Source organism: Numenius arquata, chromosome 10 (genome assembly GCF_964106895.1).
Source record: "Numenius arquata chromosome 10, bNumArq3.hap1.1, whole genome shotgun sequence".
NCBI classification, from domain to species: domain Eukaryota; kingdom Metazoa; phylum Chordata; class Aves; order Charadriiformes; family Scolopacidae; genus Numenius; species Numenius arquata.
Genome location: NC_133585.1, coordinates 42,338,226 through 42,362,274, shown reverse-complemented (window position 1 = coordinate 42,362,274; position 24,049 = coordinate 42,338,226). Strand labels below are relative to the sequence as shown.

General features: G+C 44.6%; 1 protein-coding gene across 4 annotated transcripts in view; it reads right to left on the bottom strand.

Moving 5' to 3' along the window:
- LIMCH1 (LIM and calponin homology domains 1) overlaps positions 1-18,401 on the bottom strand; it is a 185,532-nt gene extending 167,131 nt beyond the window's left edge. For all 4 annotated transcript variants that reach the window (XM_074154367.1, XM_074154368.1, XM_074154369.1 and 1 more), the window contains exon 1: positions 18,035-18,401. In XM_074154367.1, coding sequence (XP_074010468.1) covers positions 18,035-18,130 — 96 coding nt within the window. In that variant the 5' untranslated portion in view covers positions 18,131-18,401. The remainder of the gene's footprint in view (positions 1-18,034) is intronic.
- Positions 18,402-24,049: the final 5,648 nt, after the last annotated feature.

The following is a 24,049-nucleotide window of genomic DNA, read 5'->3' as shown; positions in this document are numbered from 1 at the left end:
AATAGCTGTTCATTAAGAGCTGCGCTATTCATTCAGCGCACCAAAGAGATACTCAGAAGAAACACAGCAGTGACCACGTATTTAATATGCATGCCCATGAAGGAGAATTGAGCTTGCAGAGACAACACTATTGTATTACTCTAGCAGGCCTGACCTTGCAAATTTCATCACGTTCTCCAAGACTGGAGACAGAAACTAACACATGTAATTATTCACAAATAATTCTTATTTCACTTGTATTTAGCAGTCTTCAGAGAGATCAGGTACTAAGATGCTGGTTACAGGAAGACTAAAGTAAAATCATATCTATTTCCCCAGACAGAATACAATTTGGTAATTTAATGTTTTTAAATTTGTACATTTAAGTCTAAAAAATGCTGCAAGCACAGGACAGGAAATGAAGTGCGGAAAGAGCGAATGGTCAGACAAAGTATATGCTGAAATGGAAAACAGTAAAAAAAAAAAATAATTAAGAAGTCAAACGGAAGAAGCTTTTTTGTGCTGTCCTGAAGTCGAACAGCTTGGCTGGGCTTCAGTGGAGGCTAAAACTCCAGCAGTAGCCCAGGCATAATTTCCTGTACACAGGAAATCATCATTTCCATTAGTATTCACTTGTCTTCTCACAAACTCTGCTGCTCATGAGAACATGAAGCTGGATTTTCTGGTGCTGTGTACATGAAAGCTCCACAGGTGTAGAAAGTCAGGTATTCTCAGAGGAATACACTGAGCCTTCCCGAGCTCTCTGCAATATTATACTAACTGGTAAAATGGTATGGTATTAGAAGCCGTGATAATAGATTAAAAAAAAAAAAAAATCAGTGTCCTTAAAAAAATGCAAATAACTTATTTTCCCATTGAAGTTATGGAATTTACTTCCGTTATCCTAACTTAAAGCCACAACAAAAGAGAGCAAACTAAGGCCAAGTTACTCTTAGCACACTAAATTTCTAAGGCAAAATTATAAGTCTCCTGTAAAAATTGAAGTATATAATCTTATGGTAACAGTAACAACCACCAAGAAACCAAAAGGAGTCACTCTATCAAGTTACAAAACTTACCCTAAAATCAGAGTGCTAGAGAACAAAGCTAGTGAACGTCTGGACTTAGTAAGAAAATAAGAAGACATCACCAATGATGGAAATGCAAAAAATGTCCCAGTCAGGGACTAAATAATTAAAGAGTTCATCTCAAGCTAGAATCTTCACTCCAGCCTGGGCTGCTGTCAAGAGCTGTCAAACTCCAGCCAATACTGGTAATAGGCATATTACATAGGACTCCCTATAGGCTACTTCATAAAAATGAAAATAGAAGCAACCTGGTGGGCTTTGGGGCACCAATGGGCTTTGGGTTTGTAGGGTAGGGCTGGCAGTTTTTACTTTAATTGCAAAAAACAAGACCCTGGAAAGCCATGTTCCACTCCCACTTCCACCAAACTTAGCTGGATCACCTGCTTGGTCTGTAATTTGGCCCTAAACCTATCCTTGGTATAGCCAAGTACAAGACAGTACAAACAGAAGGCATGGAATTGTAATTCTTTCATCTTTGAGAGAAAGCTGGACATGTAACTTGAGTCTCCCATTTAAGAAAAAAACCCAACCAATTTCTCAGTACTTACCTAGTAAATCTTTCTGCTGATGAAATTTAAGAAAGCAAGTCAGTTTTTATAGTCTTCAACTTCAAAAAGATAAGTCTTTTGATTACAGACATGGTAGCAGGATTTTTTATTTTTCTTTAAATAGTATTTAATATTATTCTCTCATTCTAGAGACAGAATTCTGTTGTGTTAGATAATACTCACATACCTGCATTTCCAAATATAAAATGGGCTGGTATCTGAAATCAGTCATGTCTTAAACCTAAGTCAGTCAAGTCTAAAAATACAACACACATCAGCTGAACAGAGTATTGGAAATTTATCTTCTGTTGAGAAGAACATCAGTTCTTTTGCCCTTCTATTCATGGCTTTGTTCTTTCTAATAATGAAAACCACCTTTGTTTTTCTCCTTTCACACCCATGGTTAGCCCACGAGAGAACTGCTCACCAGAAGCATATCAAATTCATTCAGTGCACTCTGACAGCAGGATCAAGTAGAACAAATTGATGAGCCTAGAGAAAGGGTATGGGTATGATAAAAATTACAGGGTTATCACAATTCTTTCTAGAATTGCACCGAGCATTATAGACACAATGTGTGAATAGGTGTCACTAGAGCTGAAGTCAGATGCAGACCGTGAGAGACCAATACATATGCTTAACATTCTCTTCATCATGCATGAGACCCAAGGCCAGCAAGAAATGTATTAGAAAAGAAACAGATGTGGCAAGAGCATGCACCCCAGAGTTCCTGCTTTACCTGCTTATCAGCAGCAAAACAACCTGCGTAAGGAAACAGAGCTTCTCCATCCAGCCAGCCTGGATCCCTGCCAGGACAAAATAATCTACAGATCCAAAACAGAACTGATTCTTGATTTTAATTACAGGAGGAACACTCACACATTAGCTTAAAATTGGAGCTACCAAACTGTAAGACTCAAGTTACTTCCAGGTGACTGCTGAGCAGCAGAGAAGCAAGAAGAATGGCCATTCAAGCACCAAGTGTCCCCCAAACAGAAAGTACTCTCCTCTAACTACACCCAGCCCAACCGTGCTGACAAGAACCACTGTTGCCACCTCCACAAAAGAGTAGGACACCAGGCTGGAGGGACACCACCTGCACCTTCAGCACTGGCAGAAAGCACTGGCAGTGGTGCCATCATCACCACCATTACAAGAACTCCCTTCCCAAGATGGTGCTACCCATGTGACTGAATTTGGAAACTACAGTAATCATCTTCAGGGAGCGAACAATACTAACTCGTGCTGAGAGAGACCTTCTTGTTGGATATAGATTTCACTAAATACTCAGGTGAACAGTTGTATACAGAGCCCCAAACACAGCCATGGTATCTGTGGTGCCCCAAGAACAAGCAAAGCTGAACAAAGTTGAAAAATATTGAGAGAGAGGGGAAAAGGTAGAAAACTGAGAGTAGTTATGATAAGTCTTTACTCTTTGCTCATAGGGCAATTAAGCTGGAACTCTAAATATGAAGGATGTGGGGCAAATTAAAAATTGTAAGCACTATAGAATTACTAGTTTAATGGGTCTGCCAAATGACGGCACACTCCCGGCAAAGTGTTCTGGCTGCAGAAAGCCCTTAATCCCAATGAATAACTAACTGGGAATAATGTCAGCAAAACAGCTGTCAGGATGAAATGCTGTTCAAGTTGACTAGAGGAACAACTGCCTAGAGTTGGAAAGCAATATGCTCAGCCCAACCTCAAAGCAAAGAGCAGGAGCTGACACCACAGTTTAACTAGTATTTGCCAGCACCACCACCATCTTCTACCATAAAAATGGGAGTGTGAAGGAGGAAAACAGAAGCAGCAATGGAAAGAATCAACTGTTCTCTTCAGACACACCGCAGTGTAACTCTGGAATGAAGTTGAGTTATCCAAGTCTCCTCCAAAGAGGAGATGAGGCAAGTCAGTGCCTATCTGTACTCAATGCTTCTCACTTCCCACTAAGGTGGAAACGGATACTAAAAGCCGGCACAGAGTAACTGTTAAGAAAAGAAACAGCTTCACAGAAACAAGTTCACAGCAACTATCTACCAGAGGAGCTCTATTAACCTCTGCTGAGCCACTTACTGAAGGCAGAATTGCTATTCTATATTTCCAGTAGAAAGAGCTGCATCTCCCCTGCATCATGATCCTGACTCCAAGCAGGACTCCCCAGAAAAATAACAGGATTTTACAGTGGATTAGAAATGCCTGATCTAGCTTATATCCTCTGAAGTGACTATCTGTTACAGGCTGCGTTCTCTTGATGCTCTTTGTTCAGACTCAGCTCCTCCTCATCTCTTCCCTTCTCTCAACTGAATTTCTTAAACATTTTCTCTGCATCATATTTTGACTGGCTTGTCCAAATGGAGCGTCAGGAAAAGATCATTCATCAGATGCTCAAGGCTTGCTGCAAGCCAAGACCTTACCTACTTGGTTAAGCTCCAACATACAGCAGAAGAAGTAAGAGATACTCCGTTTCTTACCTAAGAAATACACTCTGGTTCCTATGATGGTGCTTGAAGTGGCAATGCAGCTTTATCAGTCCTTCAAAATAGCACTAAAAAGAAGGGCCCATTCAGAAACCCAGGAACAAGTTTGGAAGGAAAACCTTGAAGCTATATGCACCAGAAGATAGGAGGAGGATGGATGATCAGCTACACTCAAATTATTCAAGTGAGCTTGCAGTAGCCATTCTCCTATGTAAGGATATTTAAAGCACAGGGCACATAGGAGGCTGACAGCTGGCGGCACTCATGTGACAGATGCGTCAAGTGAGTGCCTTTTGCCACCTATACTGCTCTGCATTGACAGATGGGTTACCAGGCTGCCATTTACAGGCAACAAAATCCCCCAGCCTTGGCCACACAAACAGCAAGTAAAATGGCCCAGAGCCCTCTCGTCAATCAAAAGTCAGATTTGAAATCAGATGGGCTGTTGATGAGCAAGAAAGAGGCACTGATTTATTAGCAAGAACAAAGTCGTAATTTTCCTAGTGGTATTCGTCCAAATAATCTGTCACTGTACTGGGAGGGAAAGAGCTATAGTTACCACACTCCAGAAATTCCCAAGTGCACTCTCTCCCTCCAGCAGCCTCATTAGACTTCTGGCAGGAAGAAATCACAGCTCTAAGGAGCAGAACAAGTGCACAGACCAACAAATACTGCTTTGCGCTCAGTCATTTATAAGACACACTCATGGCAATCCATAAATGCAATTGGTTGCGGAGGAATTATCAGACAGGAGCTCCTTCCGTCCCATGCCATTGTCCCAAGGAAAACTGCTATGATACACCTCCGGACAACACAGGACATGGGAGTACACAGTTGCGAGTGACCTCCCCTTTCCAGATGCTTTCTACATTGTGGAAGAGCGATTTTTTTTTTTTAACTTGCTTTTTGTTGAAGAAATTAAAGACACCTCCGGACAACACAGGACATGGGAGTACACAGTTGCGAGTGACCTCCCCTTTCCAGATGCTTTCTACATTGTGGAAGAGCGATTTTTTTTTTTAACTTGCTTTTTGTTGAAGAAATTAAAGCTTTTCCTCATACTCAGAGTAAACACAGAGTACCAGCAAAAGTCTTTGATATGCACAGGTATTTCAGCTTTGTTGACTCTACCACATTTGCTTCACCAACCACTTAGGCCTTGCATGCAGTTGCAGTTCTAAGTCTAAAGCCCTCTCCCTTGCCACCAAATACAGAAACAGGAGCGTATGTTTTGCTTTCTCCATGGCTTTTGGTATATGAGATGCCTACCTTCTCCCTCTCAATCCTAAAAAAAGAAAACCTCAACCTGGTTGAGGCTGTGCACACTGGAAGATGTTCACTGCCCATTGCTGACACTGACAGCCCCTTCTCCACTTTTTCCAACAGCACCTATTTTCTGGGGTTACTGGACCCCACTTCGAGCTGTGGGAAACTGTCACTTTGAGGCTTCGTATTGGAGCTCCCCATCCTGTAGACAGGCTGCCACCACTGCTGCTTCTGGAAGTCAGCTCCTCCTGGTCATGTAGCTCCGTACCCAAAGCACACAGTGACGGGATACTCCCCTTTCCCTACAGAGAGATCCCCCTTACGCTCTTCCTTCTCTTGGGAGATACCAAGAGACAGGAAAAAGGCAGAAAACAAAAGCTTTCAACACAGTTTGAGATTGCACCACTTCCAAGAAGCCTGCTCTGGCTTTGATCTATTGATTTCAAGGCCCTTAATGTGGGAAGCTGAAACACAAGTTCTCTCCACACAATTCTAAAATGAAAGAGAAAACCCAGTATGGCGCTGGAGAATTAAGCGCTGCACTGAAAAACTAACAAATACTGAGGGGGGTGGAAAAACCACAAATACCAGATCTGCCTATAACCAGAATACGCGCTCAAGAGTCTTGATTGAAATCCAAAACTAAGAAGTAAGGAATTAAAACTATTATTCAGCAGTGATACATCAGAGACACTAGCAAACTACAATGAATGGAAATTAAAATCCCACAAACACTGGTAGACAAGTTTTCTATTAAATCTTGCTGGAATGTCACCTCAGAGCTACCCCTGTGAACTTTCATTCAGTTATCCCACAGCCATCTACAACAGCTTTGCTTACTTTCTCCCCTGAAGCTACTCACAAGAAGCAAAATGAGGGAAAGGAATGAAGTAGCAAATCATTTATTACAGAGATGCATTTTTATATGAAAATGTAGATCTTTTTGTTTAGGATACTCTGAGAAGGCTCCAGCACCGAATGCAGTGCACCCTTCATACGTGAGACTGGAATAAATCCAGTTTGATGTTCATCTTTGAGAAGCACCCGTACCAAGTGAACCTCTGCGAATCTAACTGGGGACTGCTTCCCGGGAGAAAATAATCATTGAAAGATAAACGAGGGATGTGAAACTACTTTGCAGCTTCACCAGCTTTATTTTTAACACCATGCTCCCTTTACGCTCATCTCCTCCCCATCTCAACCCTCAGCTGCGCCATGCCAATCTAAGAAGCTCTGGATGCCAGGAACCGTCACACAACAGCCACCATCTCCACTGTCAGAAGTGGCTGCGTGCCTGGGCTGTCCAGAGGGAAAAACATAACATTTGCTACAGCCCATACCTCCATTGGGCAGAAGTACCACCTCGACAGAAAGCACCCATCAGCCCAGCACCCTCGGCAGAAGAACGACACGGGCAGAGCGGCACCAGTCTGAGGGAAGGAGAAAATATGGCCCCAGCAAGACTGAAGATCTGCATGTTCATAATTAAAATGTTTTGAGGGTATTTTTGCTTCTCTTTAGAAAAGGCAAGCTGTTTCTAATAAAGGATCATTTGAGTCGCTTGAACTTTGTTGATTTATGAGTTTTTTCATGTTATTCCAAAACTGAAGGCCCCCTTGTCGAAATAAAAATTGGTTTTGGAAGGGGTAGGATGTTAGACTAAGCTTTTATATAATTTCTTTTAACCCAGGAGAGAGTCACTTCTCTGACTCACCAATTCTGATACCTCCTTTTTCTTGCCAGCATAATTTTTTCTGGAAAACAGTTTATTTTCTTGGCTATCTCTAATTGATCCCAACACTGGCAGAAGACAGACATCACACATGCATGCTCCCAAATCAGGGCTTTCCTTTTTCCAAACCACAACTATAAAAAACAAATTCATCAGAATCAGGAAAATGATAAACAGAAAAAAAATCACTTATATAGTTGCTGTCTTTTTTTTTTTTTTTGTTTAGATTACATATTTACAGTTACACTTCTCGACTGAAAGAAAATTTCCAGAGTTTTTTTGTTGCAACAATACATGTGAATTAGCCCACTGAAATGAATCACAACAATTGCAGGGACACAGAGCCAAGGGATTCAGCGCTGACCGCCCTGGCACACTGGGCATCCCTGCCCACACTGGTCTGACAGGGACCAGGCGGTCCCTTCTGCCTCTCCTCATCCCTCCCTCCTCTTCCCCAAACCCAGTCAGAAAATGCTCACTGCCAAATAGCTAACTTCAGCTAACATGCCATGGCTCCTTTTTAAATTGGAAAAAAAAAAAAAAAAAAAAAGGAAAAAACAAGAAAAACTGTTAACAAACAGTTAATAATACTCAAAATAAAGAATTATGGAAAAAAAGAGAGGGGGAGACTTCACTGTTTTTCCTCAGACACTGAGGCTTCCTTTTTCTGACAGCACACTGAAAAAAGAATCTCCTATTTAAGAATCTTCTAGATTCGTAAAGTAGCCATTTGGATGAAGGTTTTTCAGAGTTTGTTTGGGGGTGATGGAGGGGAGTACCCAAGACACTCATGTCAGGTATAAAACATGCATCACCGATATTCAAGAAATTAAATCATTATGAGCTCCACAATTTCCTATCACATTTTCGTGCTATGGAAGACTGAAGTGATAGGTTTGGATTTGGGGGTTACATTTGTTTTAAGACGTTGTAGGAAGACCTTCAAATTCCACCAGAGCCACAAACTCCTGCTGTGCTACAACAGCATAACGTGGCCCTGTGCATTTCACGGAAAAACTCTGCTTACAGAGCGAAGCACCACAAACCTCGAAGCACTCTTAACCTTGGCCCCCCATCCTCTGTAGCCACGCAACCATTCCGCTCCCACACGAAATCAGTTATTTATGGGCATCAGCCTCTGCTTACGCAAAAGCAAAACTGTGCTTCTCAAGCCAGAGCAAAGGTTACAACTCTTTGTGCCAGCCTGTGGCCCGCTCCTGAAGTATAAATTCATCGCAGTTTCTTGGCCCTCTGGTTTTAGTGGAAAGGTCACTTGGAGCTTCCTTCTGCCAGCCTGGAAATGCAAAGTTCCAACACTGGAAGATACACTTTTCTTCATCTCCAGTTCACAACTTCTCCTTCTAAGAGCCTTATCCTGTGTAAAGGACTTCACATGATGCAGCGCTATCAGGCATGCTCAATGTTGTACGATAAAGCCCCCAACCTGCACTTTTACTGAATGAATCAGATCTAAAATAAATTTTGGGAACTGTTGTGTATCAATCTTTTTACAGATTTCAGCTCTTCACTGTTGGTAAGAAAAACCCGAATCACAGCAAGGTATGATCTGGGGAACAGAAGGCAGGTAACAGCCAAATTGATCTTTTAAATGATACTGTAATCCAGCCAGAGACTTGATTGCTTGTGACTGCAATGCTGTACTGAGCTCTACCAACACCTACAGGAGAGGAAATAATAGGGGATGCATTTACAGTCTCAGGATGACAACTCCTGTTTTTTTGCACTACACAGAGTATGTGCAGCCATCTTCCCTAGAGCTTGTAGAAAATCAGAGGGCTGGGATTTTTCTGAAGCCCATGGAAAGATCAGATGGAGGTAGGGAGATTTTGGAAGTTGGAATAGTATAGGGAAAAGAAATCACAGAGGATTTGTCCTTTCATGCTGTTCCTGAAACTCACTGTGGGATCACATAGTGCAAAAATCCCTGTCTTATTTCCAGCACGAACCAGGATCATGGAGAAAATCCTGTGAAGGAGAGATTAATGAAGAGCATTTCCCTCTTACCTTACTCATTCAGCCATACAAAGCAGAATTAAAGAATTGCTTCCCCTGCTTCCACCACGCTGCTCCTTAGCCTGTGAAGCGCTCTGTGAATCACTGGCAATGACACCAGAGCTAAGAAGCCATAGCAGTATTATTTTTCAATACCTTAGCTTGTCGAGGTTGATTTCAAAATCAATCTGTCTTTGATACCAGGCACGAGACCTCAAAACAACAAAAACCAGCAAAATAGGGTTTCTCTTCAAATGGGTCAAGGAAGCGGATTTTCTCCTTTCCTCACCAACCAAGAAGTTACTACACTATTTTAAGTCAATTTTAACACCAGATGCAAGTTATATTATTAACTCTACTGTTAAACTAGCTATTCTGGGACTCTTTAGTCTGGAGATGAGAAGGCTGAGGGGAGACCTTATCAATGCTTATAAGTATCTAAAGGGTGGGTTGAAGGAGGAGGGAGCCAGACTCTTCAGTGGTTGCCAGTGAGAGGATGAGGGGCAACGGGCACAAGCTGGAACATAGGAGGTTCCACTCAAATATGAGAAAAAACTTCTTCACGGTGAGGGTGACAGAGCCCTGGAACAGGCTGCCCAGGGAGGTTGTGGAGTCCCCTTCTTTGGAGATTTTCAAGACCCGCCTGGATGCAGTCCTGAGTAACATACTCTGAGATGCTCTGGGCAATCCTGCTTCGGCAGGGGAGTTGGACTAGATGATCTCTATGGTCCCTTCCAACTCTAAAAAATTCATTGAAATTTGGTGCAATTCTGCTAAGGTAAGGATTACTAGCAATAACCATTAGATAGATATACACATACAATAAAAAAAATTAGTTAACCACAGCAAGTTATACTAGAACTGAGTGACTATCAAAGTAGAGGATTCTTATAACCAACTAAAACCACAAACAAAAACTTCTTAAGGATTTATCATCTGAATTCTCAAGAATTAAGCCTGCAAATCATCTTCTCAAGATGTGAAAAGCAAGGGAAATAATTTTAATTCCTTATTGGTCAATTGTAGCAGTGCACATTGAATTAAATAACAACCAAAAAAAATATCTCACCAAGCCAAAGAAATCAGTCCTATTTACAGTCTTCTAAAATAAAACAGGTTTAGCAAAAATAGTTAGATTGAAAACCAAACACATTTTACATTGCCTTGAGGAGTTTCTACAAAGGAGACTCAGTAGTAGGAGACTCTGAAAATGCCTGCCATAAACCATAGGAGTTTTGCTTTTGTATAGAGAAGGATTTTGTTTATGTAAACAGGCTCTTAAGCACTACAATAATAAGCAACAAATAAAGTAGCATTAAAAATAAAATTAAGTGATGTTCACTCACTCACTGTCAAGAAGTCATAGGTGCACAGAATAATTGAGGTTGGTAGGGACCTCGGAGGGCCTCCAGTCCAACCTCCTGCTCCATGCAAGGGCAGCTCTTAGGCCTGACCAGGCTGTTTCCAACTTTGCCCAGTCAGGCATGAAACCTTCCAGAGATGGTGATCTCTCAGCATCTCTGGGTGACCTGCATCAAGGCTCAACTGGCCTTGTGGTGAAGAAACTTCTCCTTATGCCAAGCCATAACCATCCCTATTTTAGTTTTTGACAAGTATCTCACCCTTCTGCCACATATCTCGGTGAGGTGCCTGGTTCTATCTTCTCAAAAACCTGCCCACAGGTGCTTGGAGGCTGCTGCCATGTCCCTGCAAAGCCACCTCTCCTGAAGAAACCCAGGTCCGTCACCCTCTCTTGGGGCAAGTCCTCCAACCCCAACCAGCCTGGGGGCTCTCTGCTCAGCTCCCTCCACTTTACCAATGTCCCTCCCGCACTCTGGGCCCCAAAACTGGATGCAGTATAGAATCGTAAAATGGTTAGAGTTGGAAGGGACCTTAAAGATCATCTACTTCCAACCCCCCTCCCATGGATAGGGACACCTCCCACTAGACCAGGCTGCTCAAAGCCCCATCCAGCCTGGCCTTAAACACCTCCAGGGATGGGGCCTCCACAACTTCTCTGGGCAACCTGTTCCAGTGCCTCAACAACCTCACAATAAAGAATTTCTTCCTAATATCTGGTCTAAATCTCCTCTCTTTCAGTTTAAAACCATTACCCCTTGTCCTATCACTACATTCCCTGATAAAGAGTCCCTCCCCATCCCTCCTGTAGGCCCCCGTTAGGTATTGGAAGGTCACTATAAGGTCTCCCTGGAGCCTTCTCTTCTCCAGGCTGAACACAACCCCAGCTCTCTCAGCCTGTCCTCATAGGAGAGGTGCTCCAGCCCCCTGATCATCTCCATGTCCCTCCTCTGGACCCACTCCAGCAGGTTCAATAATACTTGCTCCAACAGTGTTTCAGGTGTGGCCTAGCAAGTGCCAAGCAGAAGCAAACAACCATTTCCATCAATCTGCCAGGTCCAGAACAGCCACGTAGGGCTAACTTCTGCTGCCAGGCCACTTAAGACTCATGTCTGTTGTCCTGCAGGTTCCCCCAGGTCCTTTCCAGCAGAGCTGCTGCCCCAACAGTCACTCCCCACCCTGTCCCAGGTACAGGGAGCACATTTATTCTGTTTATAAAATAAAAGGCAGTAATAGGCAGGGTTTTTTCATTCCAAGTTGGGGCTTGTTATAGTTCTTCACATTCTTACAAGGCTGTCTCGAGGACACGCGCTGCAGCCCCTTCACCTCAGGCAGCAATTAACATAGCTGGGAGAAGTTTCAGCTATCAATTTTGATGTTATGTTATTGGTTCCACAGTAGCTGTTGTGGTCAGTACTTTCTTCTTTAAATGATATATTGGAAGGAGAAGGAGGGAAAGCTTAGATCTTCAGGGTCTGCATGCCAAAATGTTCATACCTTCCCCCTATGCAGCTGCCCTTTTAAATGACACCTTCACCCCCTATAAATTTTGCTTTTTCTGTAATGCTGTTCCAAAACTGTTCTTGTTGGGATGTTTGCAGAGAACCAATGCACAGAAGTATTCATCCATAGCCAAAAATCTTCTAGACTGGTAGCTTTGCCAAACAAAAGACAGCACAGTTTTTATAACCTGCCATGAAACAACTCTTCCCAGATCAGCCAACACATTTTAGAAGTTAGAAAACAATTCTGTTGTGTCAACCTGCTATTTATCCTCCATGCCTGGGAAAGATTGCACCTTCCTTTATAGAGAACCAATACTTTCCTTAAAAAAAAAAAAAAAAAAAAAAGAGAAAGAAAAAATTAAAAATGTAGTTACCACTAGCAGAACAAGTGCAATGAGGTTACATAGCTGTGTTAACTGATCTTCCCCACCAATTGCATAATAGCATTCCAGACTCTGGTGTTAAGGGCAGATCTTTTACCTATTTTAAAATTTTAGTACTGAAAGGAGAAATTAATTCAGTTTTAAGATAATTAACAGCTCAGTCCTGCGTTTCCTGACATTATCCCTTTATCAATAGTATTGTTGTTCTGATTATTCTCACCCCTGTGCCAAGCGCCACTTGCAACGTGCCTTAAACAGATCTCATGACAAGGGAACTGGGTCCACGCATGCAGGACAGAAGGTCGGCTGCCAGGCAACTGGAAGAGGAAAAAATTTTTAGAAGGTGGTAGTTGATAGGGTCAGAGAGTTTGGGTGGGTTCTTCCATCCCTTTTAAATCAATTTAGTCTTCATTCCAATGAATGACTAAGGCAGAAAGAAAAGCATCCCATCTGTCCTCTCTGCAGCCCCTAAATGCTGCCCAGGAGGAGATGTAGAGATAGCAGGGAAGAATTCCTCTCCGAGTCCAGCCACTATAACCACAGTAAAGTTATTCTGCATTTACACCCATCTAGGACCAGAAGCCAGCCGCACACCTTTTGACTCTTTGTGGTTGCTTTATAGACACTGTGGGAAGGATTCATCTGGCCTAAATTTAGCTGCCCACAAATCAGGCAACTATCTAATCCATTTGCATAGGTTCCTTCTAGTCTGAGAATACACTTGCTTATGTTAATAAATTCATTCCCCATATATTATGTAAAGTATGTAGGTAAGACACTCTTCCAGCAGAAGAAAAAGAGGAGAGAAAAGCTAAACACTGAGAAATTTCAACTGTTGGCATTGCTTGGAGGCTCATTCACAACTTTCCTACAGTATCGGATTAATAAAACCATGCAGTCTTAAAGCTTAGTGCATCATTCTACACTTAAATGGTTGTATTCAAATACTCTCATAAGGCAGTTGGACTGACTGCTCTGGGACTGCTCGCTGTTTGTGGGATGTGACCCATTCCTATCCAGAAAATGGCACGACCGCAGTGGCACTTAAAGGTCCCAGTCTGGCCAGAGGTGCCACCATTCTAGGAACTGTATCAATGTCCAGCAGAACTGGAGTCCCTATTCAAGGATCACAAAATCAGCTTCAAAGCAAAGGAAAAGTAGATGTCTACACATATTTGGAAATAGAAACACTCCTGTGGGAAACAGGTTACTCATATAATCAGCAAATCAGTTAGCTTAATCAATACATTTCATTAAAAGAGCTTTATCTCTGATGTTCCTCAAAGTCAGGGCATCCCATTTAGTGTCATTCCACGTATTGAAGGTCATATAAACAAACTTATGTATTCCTCAGGTTCCAGACCCGTCCCCAGCAGATTTTCCAATCGAGTGTCTTCACCAAGTAGACAAGATTTTGTCAATTAACTACCTTCATCTCCTTTGAAGTTATGTTTCTGCTACGGGAGCTATAAGCCTGAGTTCTCTCCCACTTGAAAGACAGACACCCTAAAGAAACCTTGTTTCCAGACTCCTGGCACAAGAGTCACATGAAGTTTATTTGCCCAAGTCACTTTCCTGGTTTCATACTCCTCATACTCTTTCCCAGAGCTGGTGGTGCAGAAGTGGCTGGCTATGCTGCCGTGTGAGGTGACACATCCAGAAGCACTCAGAAATACACCTGGGCCCATCGCTTCTCCATGAAGCAATGCTACTGTGACCAACTCAAAACTGCCACCTTCAACGTGGAAATCTAAGTGTGTTCTGCTAGAAGGAAAGAGGAAAATAACCCCCGCGCACCCAACAAACCCCTCTGGCTGGCAAATTTCTCCTTAACGAGAATTCTCAAGGGGGGGATATATACAGGAGAAAAGTAGCAGACTTAGGGGAAATTGGTGGGTTTTAGCCTACACACATCTAGAGGGAACAGCAAAGTCAAGTGCTGACCATAGAGGACAGAAATACATGGCTTGTTTATTATTACCATACAACTATAAAGGAAGCATTCTTATCAGCTGGCAAAGTTTCTAAGGAATCTAAGTCTATGGAAAAGCCATCCCTAATTGCACCAAGTCTCAACAATGAGGAGAAAGCATATTAATGAGGCACGGCTAGGAGGTGCGATGAGGAGATAACAATACCCTTAGGAGTTACACCGGTATTAAATGCGACTTTATTACTGTATTACTCTTACAATCTTTGCAGCAAGAATAACTCTGTTTATACAGATGTTCTTTCAACCATCAGTTATTCTAGTTTAAGCACACATACAGGGAACCTTGACATTTTAAAACTGCAGGCCATTAGATTAAATTAGATTTGTTATTTTGCTGTAGTAACCCACCAGGCTTTACAAGACTGATATATTCTTTCAGTGAAACTGAGAGGCATTAATTGAAATGAGATACCGCGCCTTTAATAATGCAGATTGATGTAGCTCTCTCACAAGGTTTTTCATTCGGTGCCTTTATTTTAATTCCTCTGAGTGCTACTAATATGGTTCATTTTATCATTAAGAGGGCATTCTTCACTTAAGTAGAACATGCCAAGCTAAACTAAAATAATAGGACTGGTTTACTGTTACACAGAGGAAAGCACGGTTGATATTTATGTAAAATTAAATACACTGTTAAGGCTAAACTCCGGTTCCCTACCCAAAGCCACTTGCGATCAAAGCGGAAAGTCCACCGAATTCCAAAATCCCACCACCTTCTGCAACATAGAGATGACACCAAATCTGTCACCGCTCAAAATACTTGCTTACAAAACACAAACTGATAAACATATAAACAGCCTTGGCAGTAAGAGTCAGAGCTCTCGCCCTTTTCCCCACTCTGGGGAAAACCTTAGTGCTACTGGTTCAGAGCTCCAGGGAGAGACAAGAGGAATATTATGAGGATCCACCAAACAGTGCAACTTAGACTCCCGTACCTTGCAGCGCCCAGATTAAAGTAACACTGGCAGAGGAAAAAGAAGACTTCTGGCACCCAGAAGACCTGCTCTGGTGAAAGGTCACAGACCCAAGGAGTAAAATCAAGACCCCTAAGACCTCTGTGCCAGAGCAAGGGAAGTGCCTCAGTCTTTGCAGATCTAGACATTCATCACTTCATGTCTTGGCTCCCCATCTGTAAAAAGAGGACAGTCTCCCTTCCCAGCCCCACCAGAGAGAAATGCACTGCAGACCGCAGGGTGGATTCCTGTCAGCGCTACACAATGGTGACAGCGCTCACACGAGGATTTAAACCAGATGAGAGTCCAACTAGCAACTCACACAACTTAATTGTTAGAAATAAAAATGCACAGCAAGCTCAGAGTTTTCAGTCTGTCCATTTCTGCTTTAATTTCCTTGCATGGCACTATTTTAAAGCCTAAAACAGGTTTTAAGCTGCTCCACACTGCTAACATCCTCACTAGACTGTCTTCTCCATACTAGGGAGGTCCACCAGCCCTTCATGCAACCACAACGGTTTCTTTTACTTTCCATTGAGAGAGATGTCATTTTAAATGGTCAGAAGCAAGCTGGAAGACACAACACACTGGACATTTGCTAACATCTCTAGGCCAAAGAATAGATTGGTGAGAGACAATTGCAGAGCCAGCTGAAGCAGATGGGTCTAGCAGTCAGACACAGCACGACCCCGATTTCTGGTTTTCACCCAAATCAATAGGGCTTTGGCACACTGAATGTTGATACCTACAACTTTCCTCAATTTTTTATTTTTTTTTTTCTTTTTAAGATTGACCTTGCTTTTCAGTAACTTTGGACTAATGTGTCGACTTTGCATAATTCGCTCAGTCCAAATCATCCAGATTTAGAACCGTGAATGCTGACAAGATTTTTGGAAGAGATAATAACCCTCCTGCTCCAGAGTTTAAGCCAAACTGGGATTAAAAGGAAACATAATGTGTTAGGCAAATTAAGCCACATTTGCTTCACTGGCAGCTTCTTCCTCCTTTCCCTCAGTAGGAGCATCCACTCTGGGCATTGCTGGAAAGCCAGATGCTTCCCTCTCGCACCACAGCCATGGCGATGCTCCGGGCTCCTACCACACTCCCACAGGCAAGAGGACGGTGGACAACAGTAACAGCACATTACAGTTTGGTCGTTCACGCATCAAGCGGATTAAAAAAATGAAGGAGGAAGCACAAGAAGTTATAGACAGCTTCCCTGTACACATGGGCCTCTCGGGCCTGCATGCAGGGCACAAGGACTTAAGAGCCCTTCTGCTCTGCTTGCCAGGCCCTGGGTCACACAAGAACAGGCGCGAGACCTCCCGTCACGGTGAAATGCAAAATAAACTGCCCAAGAGGGAAGTTTCCGCCTGACCCACAACTTTCTGCCCTTATACCAGAAGACTTATAGTCCCTTAATTATTATCCCGCCTGGAGTGATTGCTGGCAGCTTCGTTACCTACAGAGAATTGCTTCGCCATTGAGTTCTTGGCTTCATTAGCAGTCAGCAGAAGTCACAAGGTATTTTATGTACCGTACGTATGTCAGAGTCATGTGCCTCTCTCTTGGTCCCGTACTATAAAGAAGGCTATATAGAAACCACCCTATTCATTTTCCCAACCCAACCAGTGTTTATATGCACTTCACTTTTCCTCTTCCAGGCTGCATACTCACCTTTCCTTGGCACAAAAGCCCTTCTCTTCACATTCCTCGTTGTTCTTCTGCCTCTGGTCCTACAGCAGCCAGCTTACTGTGTCAGTGCCAATTCCCTGAAGTCTGACACAGCATTACCTTTCCGGCTGATATTGGAGTGAACCATTACAGCCTGAAATTCCCAGGGCTTCAGGGAATCTTAAAGTCACCAGAATTTCAACAACATATCCGCCTCACCGCTGTCAGAAAACAGAATCCACCGAGGCTTACTAAACGCTGCAGATTAAATTGAAAGCCCGCAGCTGAAGGGAGCCGTTCCCCCTGGTGTCTGGGTTTATCCCACCTTCACGCGTGTTTCCTACCGGCAATCAGGCGAAGAAGCTATTTAAAGTGTCTCTATTGTTACATGCCAAAATATTTAACTATTAAATTTCACCCGCCACCTGCCCGTCTTTGCGTTTTATGGAGTGAGCAAACGGCTCCATTTTTCTGCCCTGCCCTGAGGAGCGGGGCTGACGGTCCCCCCCCGGCTCGGCTGAGCGATGGGAGAAGGGGCTGGGGGACACCGCTGTCCCAGTGTCCCCGCTGCCCGCCCCGCCTCTCCGCGCACTGCGGAGGGTTCCCTGCGCGGCCGCGGCGGGCTGGCGGGGCGCAGCGCCGGTGGTTTCCCGGGCAGGGACCCGGTGGCGAGGGGACCCTGCCGCCACCCCCGGGGGCGATGCCTCCGCGCACCTGCGCGGCTCCTGTTTACAGGCGCCCCGTTCATCCCAACCCCGGGGGCGGGGAGGGGAAATGCGATTAAGGGATTAAGTTTGGAAAAGATGCGCGCGGGGGGGGAAGGGGGGTAGGGGTCCACGGGTGCATCCGTCCATCCAAAGGTGCGCAGGATGCGCGGGGGCTGAGCAGCGGCTCGGCGGGCCCCGTCCGCCTTCCCTGCAGCAAGTAAAGCCGGGTGTGGGGGGGACGGACGGAGCTCGGCGTGGAATAAAACGCCTCCAGTCCCCGCGACGAGGAGGGGAAGGACATCAGGTCGCCCCCCATGGTGGGGGAGTCGGTCCGGAGCCCGCACCCGCCGTCCTTACCTCGATCCACTTCTGCGCCTCGGTGAAGGCCAGCTCCGGCTGGGGGGGTTCGGGGGGAGGCTGAACCTCTCCCAGCTCCAGTCCGGCACCGGCCATCTGCAGGGCTGCGGCGGGGGAGCGGCCGGGCACGGAGCCGCCAGCCCGAGGTGAGCCGCGGCCGCAGCCGGGGGGGGTGTGGGTGGGTGGTGGTGGGACGGACGCCGGAGGCCTCTCCCTGCCTGGCAGCCGCCGGGGGGGCGGATGGGCCGGGGGCGGCGGAGCTCTGCAGCCCGCCTGGCTGCGGCTCGCCTGCGGTAACCTCTCTCCTCTGTCTCCTCTCTCTCTCTCTCCGCCGGTGCCCGGTCCGCCCGCCCCGCCGGCTCGGTCCTCCCTCGCCCGCCGCCCCGCCCGCCCCGCCGGCGGCGCGGAGCTGCGCTGCGCTCAGCTGCCGGCTAAAAATAAAACAGACGGGAGAAGCCGCTTTTGCCTTCAGCCCATGCAAATGCCCGCGCCGCCGCCTCCCCGCCGTGAGCATCCGCCGGGGGAGGGGGCGGGCGGGCACCCCTCGGGGTGGGGACGATGGCAAGGGAACCCCGCTTTGGGGGAGGACGAGACCGCTTCCCCGCACCCCGATTTGCCCCCACCCCGCAGCTCCTGCAGCTGTGCGGGGAGCTGCTGGTTGCAGCTGTTGCATTAAACGCCTTGACGTTAATTAACGTTATTATGGGGGTACTGCGTCCAGTTTTGGAGTCCTCAGCACAGGAGGGACACGGACCTGTTGGAGTGGGTCCAGAGGGCTGGAGCACCTCTCCTGTGAGGACAGGCTGAGGGAGTTGGGGTTGTTCAGCCTGGAGAAGAGAAGGCTCTGGGGAGACCTTATAGCCCCCTTCCAGTACCTGAAGGGGGCCTACAGGACGAATGGAGAGGGACTTTTTATCAGGGAATGTAGCGATAGGATGAGGGGTAATGGTTTTAAACTGAAAGAGGGGAGATTTAGATTAGATCTTAGGAAGAAATTCTTTACTGTGAGGTTGTTGAGGCACTGGAACAGGTTGCCCAGAGAAGCTGTGGATGCCCCATCCCTGGAGGTGTTTAAGGCCAGGCTGGATGGGGCTTTGAGCAACCTGCTCTAGTGGGAGGTGTCCCTGCCCATGGCAGGGGGCTGGGACTAGGTGATCCTTAAGGTCCCTTCCAACTCTAACCATTCTATGATTGCACGAAGCACCTGAGAGCTTCCAGCCCCCACCCCGCATCAGGAAAAGGGTTCCCTCCCCTGCCGAGACCCCCACCCAGCTGCCCAGGGGCCACAAGCCTCCTGCAGGTGCCTCAGAAGCCTCTGCAGACATCTCCTCCTGCTGCTGAGGGGCGATCGGGGCCTAGCAAAATGCGTGAGGGTCAGCACGGTACCGGGCAGCACTTCTCTTAGTCCAAAAGCAGAGCAGGCATCAAGGTGTGCTTAAAAATACCTTGCGTGAATATATTTTTTTTTTTTTCTCTTCACTCAAGGGAAGAAAACATTGTCCTGCAGAGACTCCCGCACCTAACTTGTGTCGTGTGAGTAGGCCGAGCTCGAAGACGTGCTCCTGAGCCTAAGGTTAAGCATAGACGTTCCTAGAAGCAGGGAAGCAGAATCTTTCTCAAGGCCTTTTTAAAGCCGAATCGCAAATATCTCCACTCGTGAGGTTTTGAAAGATGAGCCAAAGTTACTTGTTTATATTTATTCAAGCATAGAAAGATATCTGTGTGCCGGAAACACAGGTATGCGAACAATTAACCCCTACTACTCAGGGCTGTTTTTTTGAGAGGGGTCATAACTGGTTACATTTTCAGCTTGTGACAGTTGTCAACAAATTTTGACGAGAAGCAAACTGTAAGACCTACTATTCAACATGCCCTTATTTTAGGCATGAATTGGCCTCATTTCAGAACTTGGTATTTTGAATCTTGTTTATTGTTATAAATTGGTCAAAGAAAAAAACCATACTGACTCTTCAAATATAAATGCATCACGTAAATGCGTATATTTAACTCCATTTCCATTCTCGGATTTTGTCTTTATTGTTCTCTACCTTTTTTTTTGGTCTTTGTTTATTGTTTGAAGTTTGTTGGAATAATGAAGGGCCTAAAAACAGCAGATGAGTTTATAGAGATTTTTCTGAGAACTCCAACTAGATGAAAACTAGATGAATGATAATCTAATCTCAAACATTTAAAGATAAATAATAAGTGTATTTTGAAATACTTATGCTAACACAAACTGTTTTCTGATTCTTTTAATATTTAAATAACACTGATGTATATCAGACCAATTAGATTTATTCTCCCGGAGCCGAGGAAGACTAACAATTTAAAATAATTACCCCACCTCTTTTTTTTTTATTACCGTGCGATATCAAATGTATGATTTTGCTGTCTGGTGATCTCAACATCACCTCTTGGAGAACTGGAAGAGCTAGAATGGCCTGAGGTGAGCATCATACCACACAGAGCAACCGTTTGATACCAAGACCACCACCACATACCTTGTCTTAAACTGAGAGGTCGACATTCATTTCCCATGTATACACTTGGTTTTCATGGATCACTAAAGATGACGTACTTTTACACATACACTTACACTCTTATACACGCGCTTACATTCAAGCATACACATCTTTTAACACTGATTAAATCCACACAAAAAACATGGCTGTAGAGCTAGGGTAGTCCTTTAAAGACCTCTGTCATGCATTTAGGAGTGTAAGTAACCCTGAATGGCAGCAGAAATCTGGCCACTTCTGTCCTAATCCTAATCCTGAACCTGCTTCCCATTTGGTCAAGTAGGAGGCAGCATCCCTACCTCCCTGTTCCCATGGAAACACACTTCTAGCATCAGCCCAGCTTGCTTTTTTTTTTTTTAAACCACCATCTGCCTGAGGAGTTGCAGGGCTTGCTCTAAGCCCCTTCAATAACAGTCATAGGTTTTCAGTGCTTTTCCTTTCCCTATTACAGCCATTCTGGCAACTGGTACAAGAGGCAAAATATGAAACCAAGCACCTTAGAAACTCCAGCAAGGTTTTCCTGAGGTCACTCTGCTGCTCTTCACCAGACACATTACCAGAAACATAGTAATGGAATTTGTAACAGCAAGAAAATAGGAGAATTTTTCTTGTAGCTGTTTGCAAAACTCCCTTCTTTGAAAAAAAAAAAAAAAAAATTGGTTTAGCTTTTGGTTTTTCTTTCCAGTAAAGTCAAGCTTGTGTCTCAGTAGTCCTTATCACTTTCAACAAGCTTTCCTCTGTGCTTATTAGACAGGGGGAAACCTATGGTGGAGCTGATGTTAGTGTTGAGCTGTGTGTCTTTGTCCAGGTGAAAAGAGACCGTGCCTATGAGCAAGTAATTGTAGAAAAATGTGCATTATGGCTGTTATAGGAGCATATATGGGCAGAGGAAGATTCTTCTCTGATTAGTAGGGATCTCCCTGCTGCTGTGCGCAGGAGGAGAAATAGAGGCTTTTAGGCCTCTATTTCAGGCAGAATGAAGGTTCAACTTGTAATTGTAGTTAACCGGTTTGGTCTTCTACCCAGTTTAGTTTTCTCCGCTGGGAAGAGGAACTCTCCTGTTCCTTTTTGTTTTCGACATAACATCTAAAATCTTTAATCCACTTGAATAGCCGGAGCGGGGAGTTAATGAGGCCTGATTGGTGTCGTGGCAGGCCTGATCTTATCCCCCAGCAGCGATGAACAGCTTGCAGGGAGGGAGCTGTGCCCTGGGCAGCTTCTGCCGCCGTAATGGGTCTCCCTGAAGGAACTGGTCTGGTGTTCGAGATCAAGCTCTGTGCAAAACTACTCCTAGACAGCATCTTTGTGCTCTCACTACCTTTTCTAGTGGTATCAACCTGAAAATGAACCTTTTTCTTCAACGAAGATCTGACAGAACATGCTTCCAGTAACACGGGCACACTCCATTTGGAAAAAAATTACTTTTTACCCAAAAACCACTGCACAAAGAACAAATGGGTAAAACATCAAAAGATCCTCTGTTTCTGTTCTATCTTACCTGGCTTATTAATCTTTTCTTTGTGAGCTTTTATAAATGCACCTTAAACCAGCAAGGCTCCCGGACTGGTTAAGAAGGGAAGTTGTCCTGCTGGCACCGGGGCTTTTCTGCCTCCTTATCTCCTCCGCAATCTGTCAGCCCTGGCTGATATTCTCTGAGTAGAGCTCTTTCCCCCAGACCACAATGGTCATAGTAGGGGATGTTGCACAATCCTGAGCCAGATTTCGGAGAAATCTGAGCTGAGCCATAAGCTGACTGCTCTGGCTAAATATCTTCTCCGTTGTTTGCTCAAGAACTTCTATACATTTCATTAGTTTGCTTGTCCTTTTCATCCCTTTAACAAACCACTGAATGTCACACGGAGAACTTGAGGCTGTGCGGTATTTATTGTAAAAATTCTGCTTGGAATTCCTTCATTCTCTAGAGTATAAAACAGAGGAGGCACATCCAGCTGTGTATAACTTCCAGATTATTTCAGAGCTGCTCGGAGATGCAGCCTCTGAGCCATCAGCCATCACGGGGCTCAGACCGTTGCAGAGGGCAACCTGGCTGCCTGGTGATGGTGTGGGAGTCGGGCAGCCCTGGCATAAAGCACCTTTGGTAGTAAGACCTCTCAACAGATATATAATCCTGCTGGAGAGTTTTTGGAGAATTTTTTACTGGCTACTGAAGGCAAGTTGTACACTTTCACAGCTTGTCCCATGTGAAAGGGTGAACTGAGAGGTGAGCTGAGTGAGCAGAGGAGAAGAGCCCTTACAGCAGCATCTATCAAGGCCGAGGAGGGTGGTGGAAGAGATCTTTGGCAGGTTTAGCATCTTCTTCCTTGATAAAACCAGATTCAAAGACAGTTCAAACCCTCCATGACATGCAGCCTGGCTTTGAGAGATATCCACTCAGAACCAAAATGGAGAAAAAGCTAACTTCAAAAAATGACTCAAAGGAAACCATTCAAGAGGGTTTTAATTTATTTTTTAAAAACTTACAAGCTAAGATAAAAGTAACAACACAGCTTTAGTTATTTTTAATTCTTGTGAAAAATCAATGAATCTGTAATCACGAGAGCATGTTGATTTTTTTCGATCACTCAAACAAATGTTGTGACTTCACATTTTATTTAATCAGGGCATCTGCTGTGGTGCATTTGCAGCGTTCAGCATTTGGCTGACAGCACCTGTTTGTTTATCCTTGCCATGCTGTCTTCTATCACAGTCACTTTCTCTCTGCTACCCCTCACTCAGCAACATATTGTCAGGCTTGGCATCAATGTTCTCTGTCATTCTGATAATTACAGGAGTGGATGGATCATCCGAATTTGCTCTTTCTTTGGAGAAAAGCAGTATTATCCCTTCTCAGCCTGTCCTGGGAGAGCACAGAGCCCTCTTATAAAGCAGTTTTTCTCTGTTTTAGAGTTGTATACTGATTTTTGAAGGCTAATACATCCAATTGTCACCTGGTAACTGAGCACCATTTGACATTTTCCTATTTTCTTGTCTTTGCATTTAACTAAATTTTTAGATTTTAAAAGCTATTGACTATCCAGGATCTAATATACTACCACACATGTTGCTATTTAACTAGCTATAAGTCTAATGAATCAGAGTGCAGGTGATTCAAAATGAGAGATCACATGCATAAATGCCTGTTAATACTCAATTTCATTTACAAAGCAAAGTTTTGGGGGTCTTCAGCATCCTCTCTGTTCCCTGTGCAGCAAAACCCTGATCTGTATCTCTGTGTTTTGAATGCTGCTGTGCTTGTAGGTGTGGGTTTTTCCCTGCCTGACCCCCCTTTGTGGCTTTGACACTTGGTTCTGCCTCTCCTGGAGGCATCCAGGCTGATAGCTCTGCTGATTGCACCCAGCCTGGCTCAGCTTCTCCTTTCATCCACAGCCACGGTCAATTCTCCCACTTGCCCAAACAACCGCTTCCTTCCTTCTTTATATTGTTTTCATCAAGACCTGCCTTTCCTCTTGTATAGGAAATTCCTATATTCAGCCTC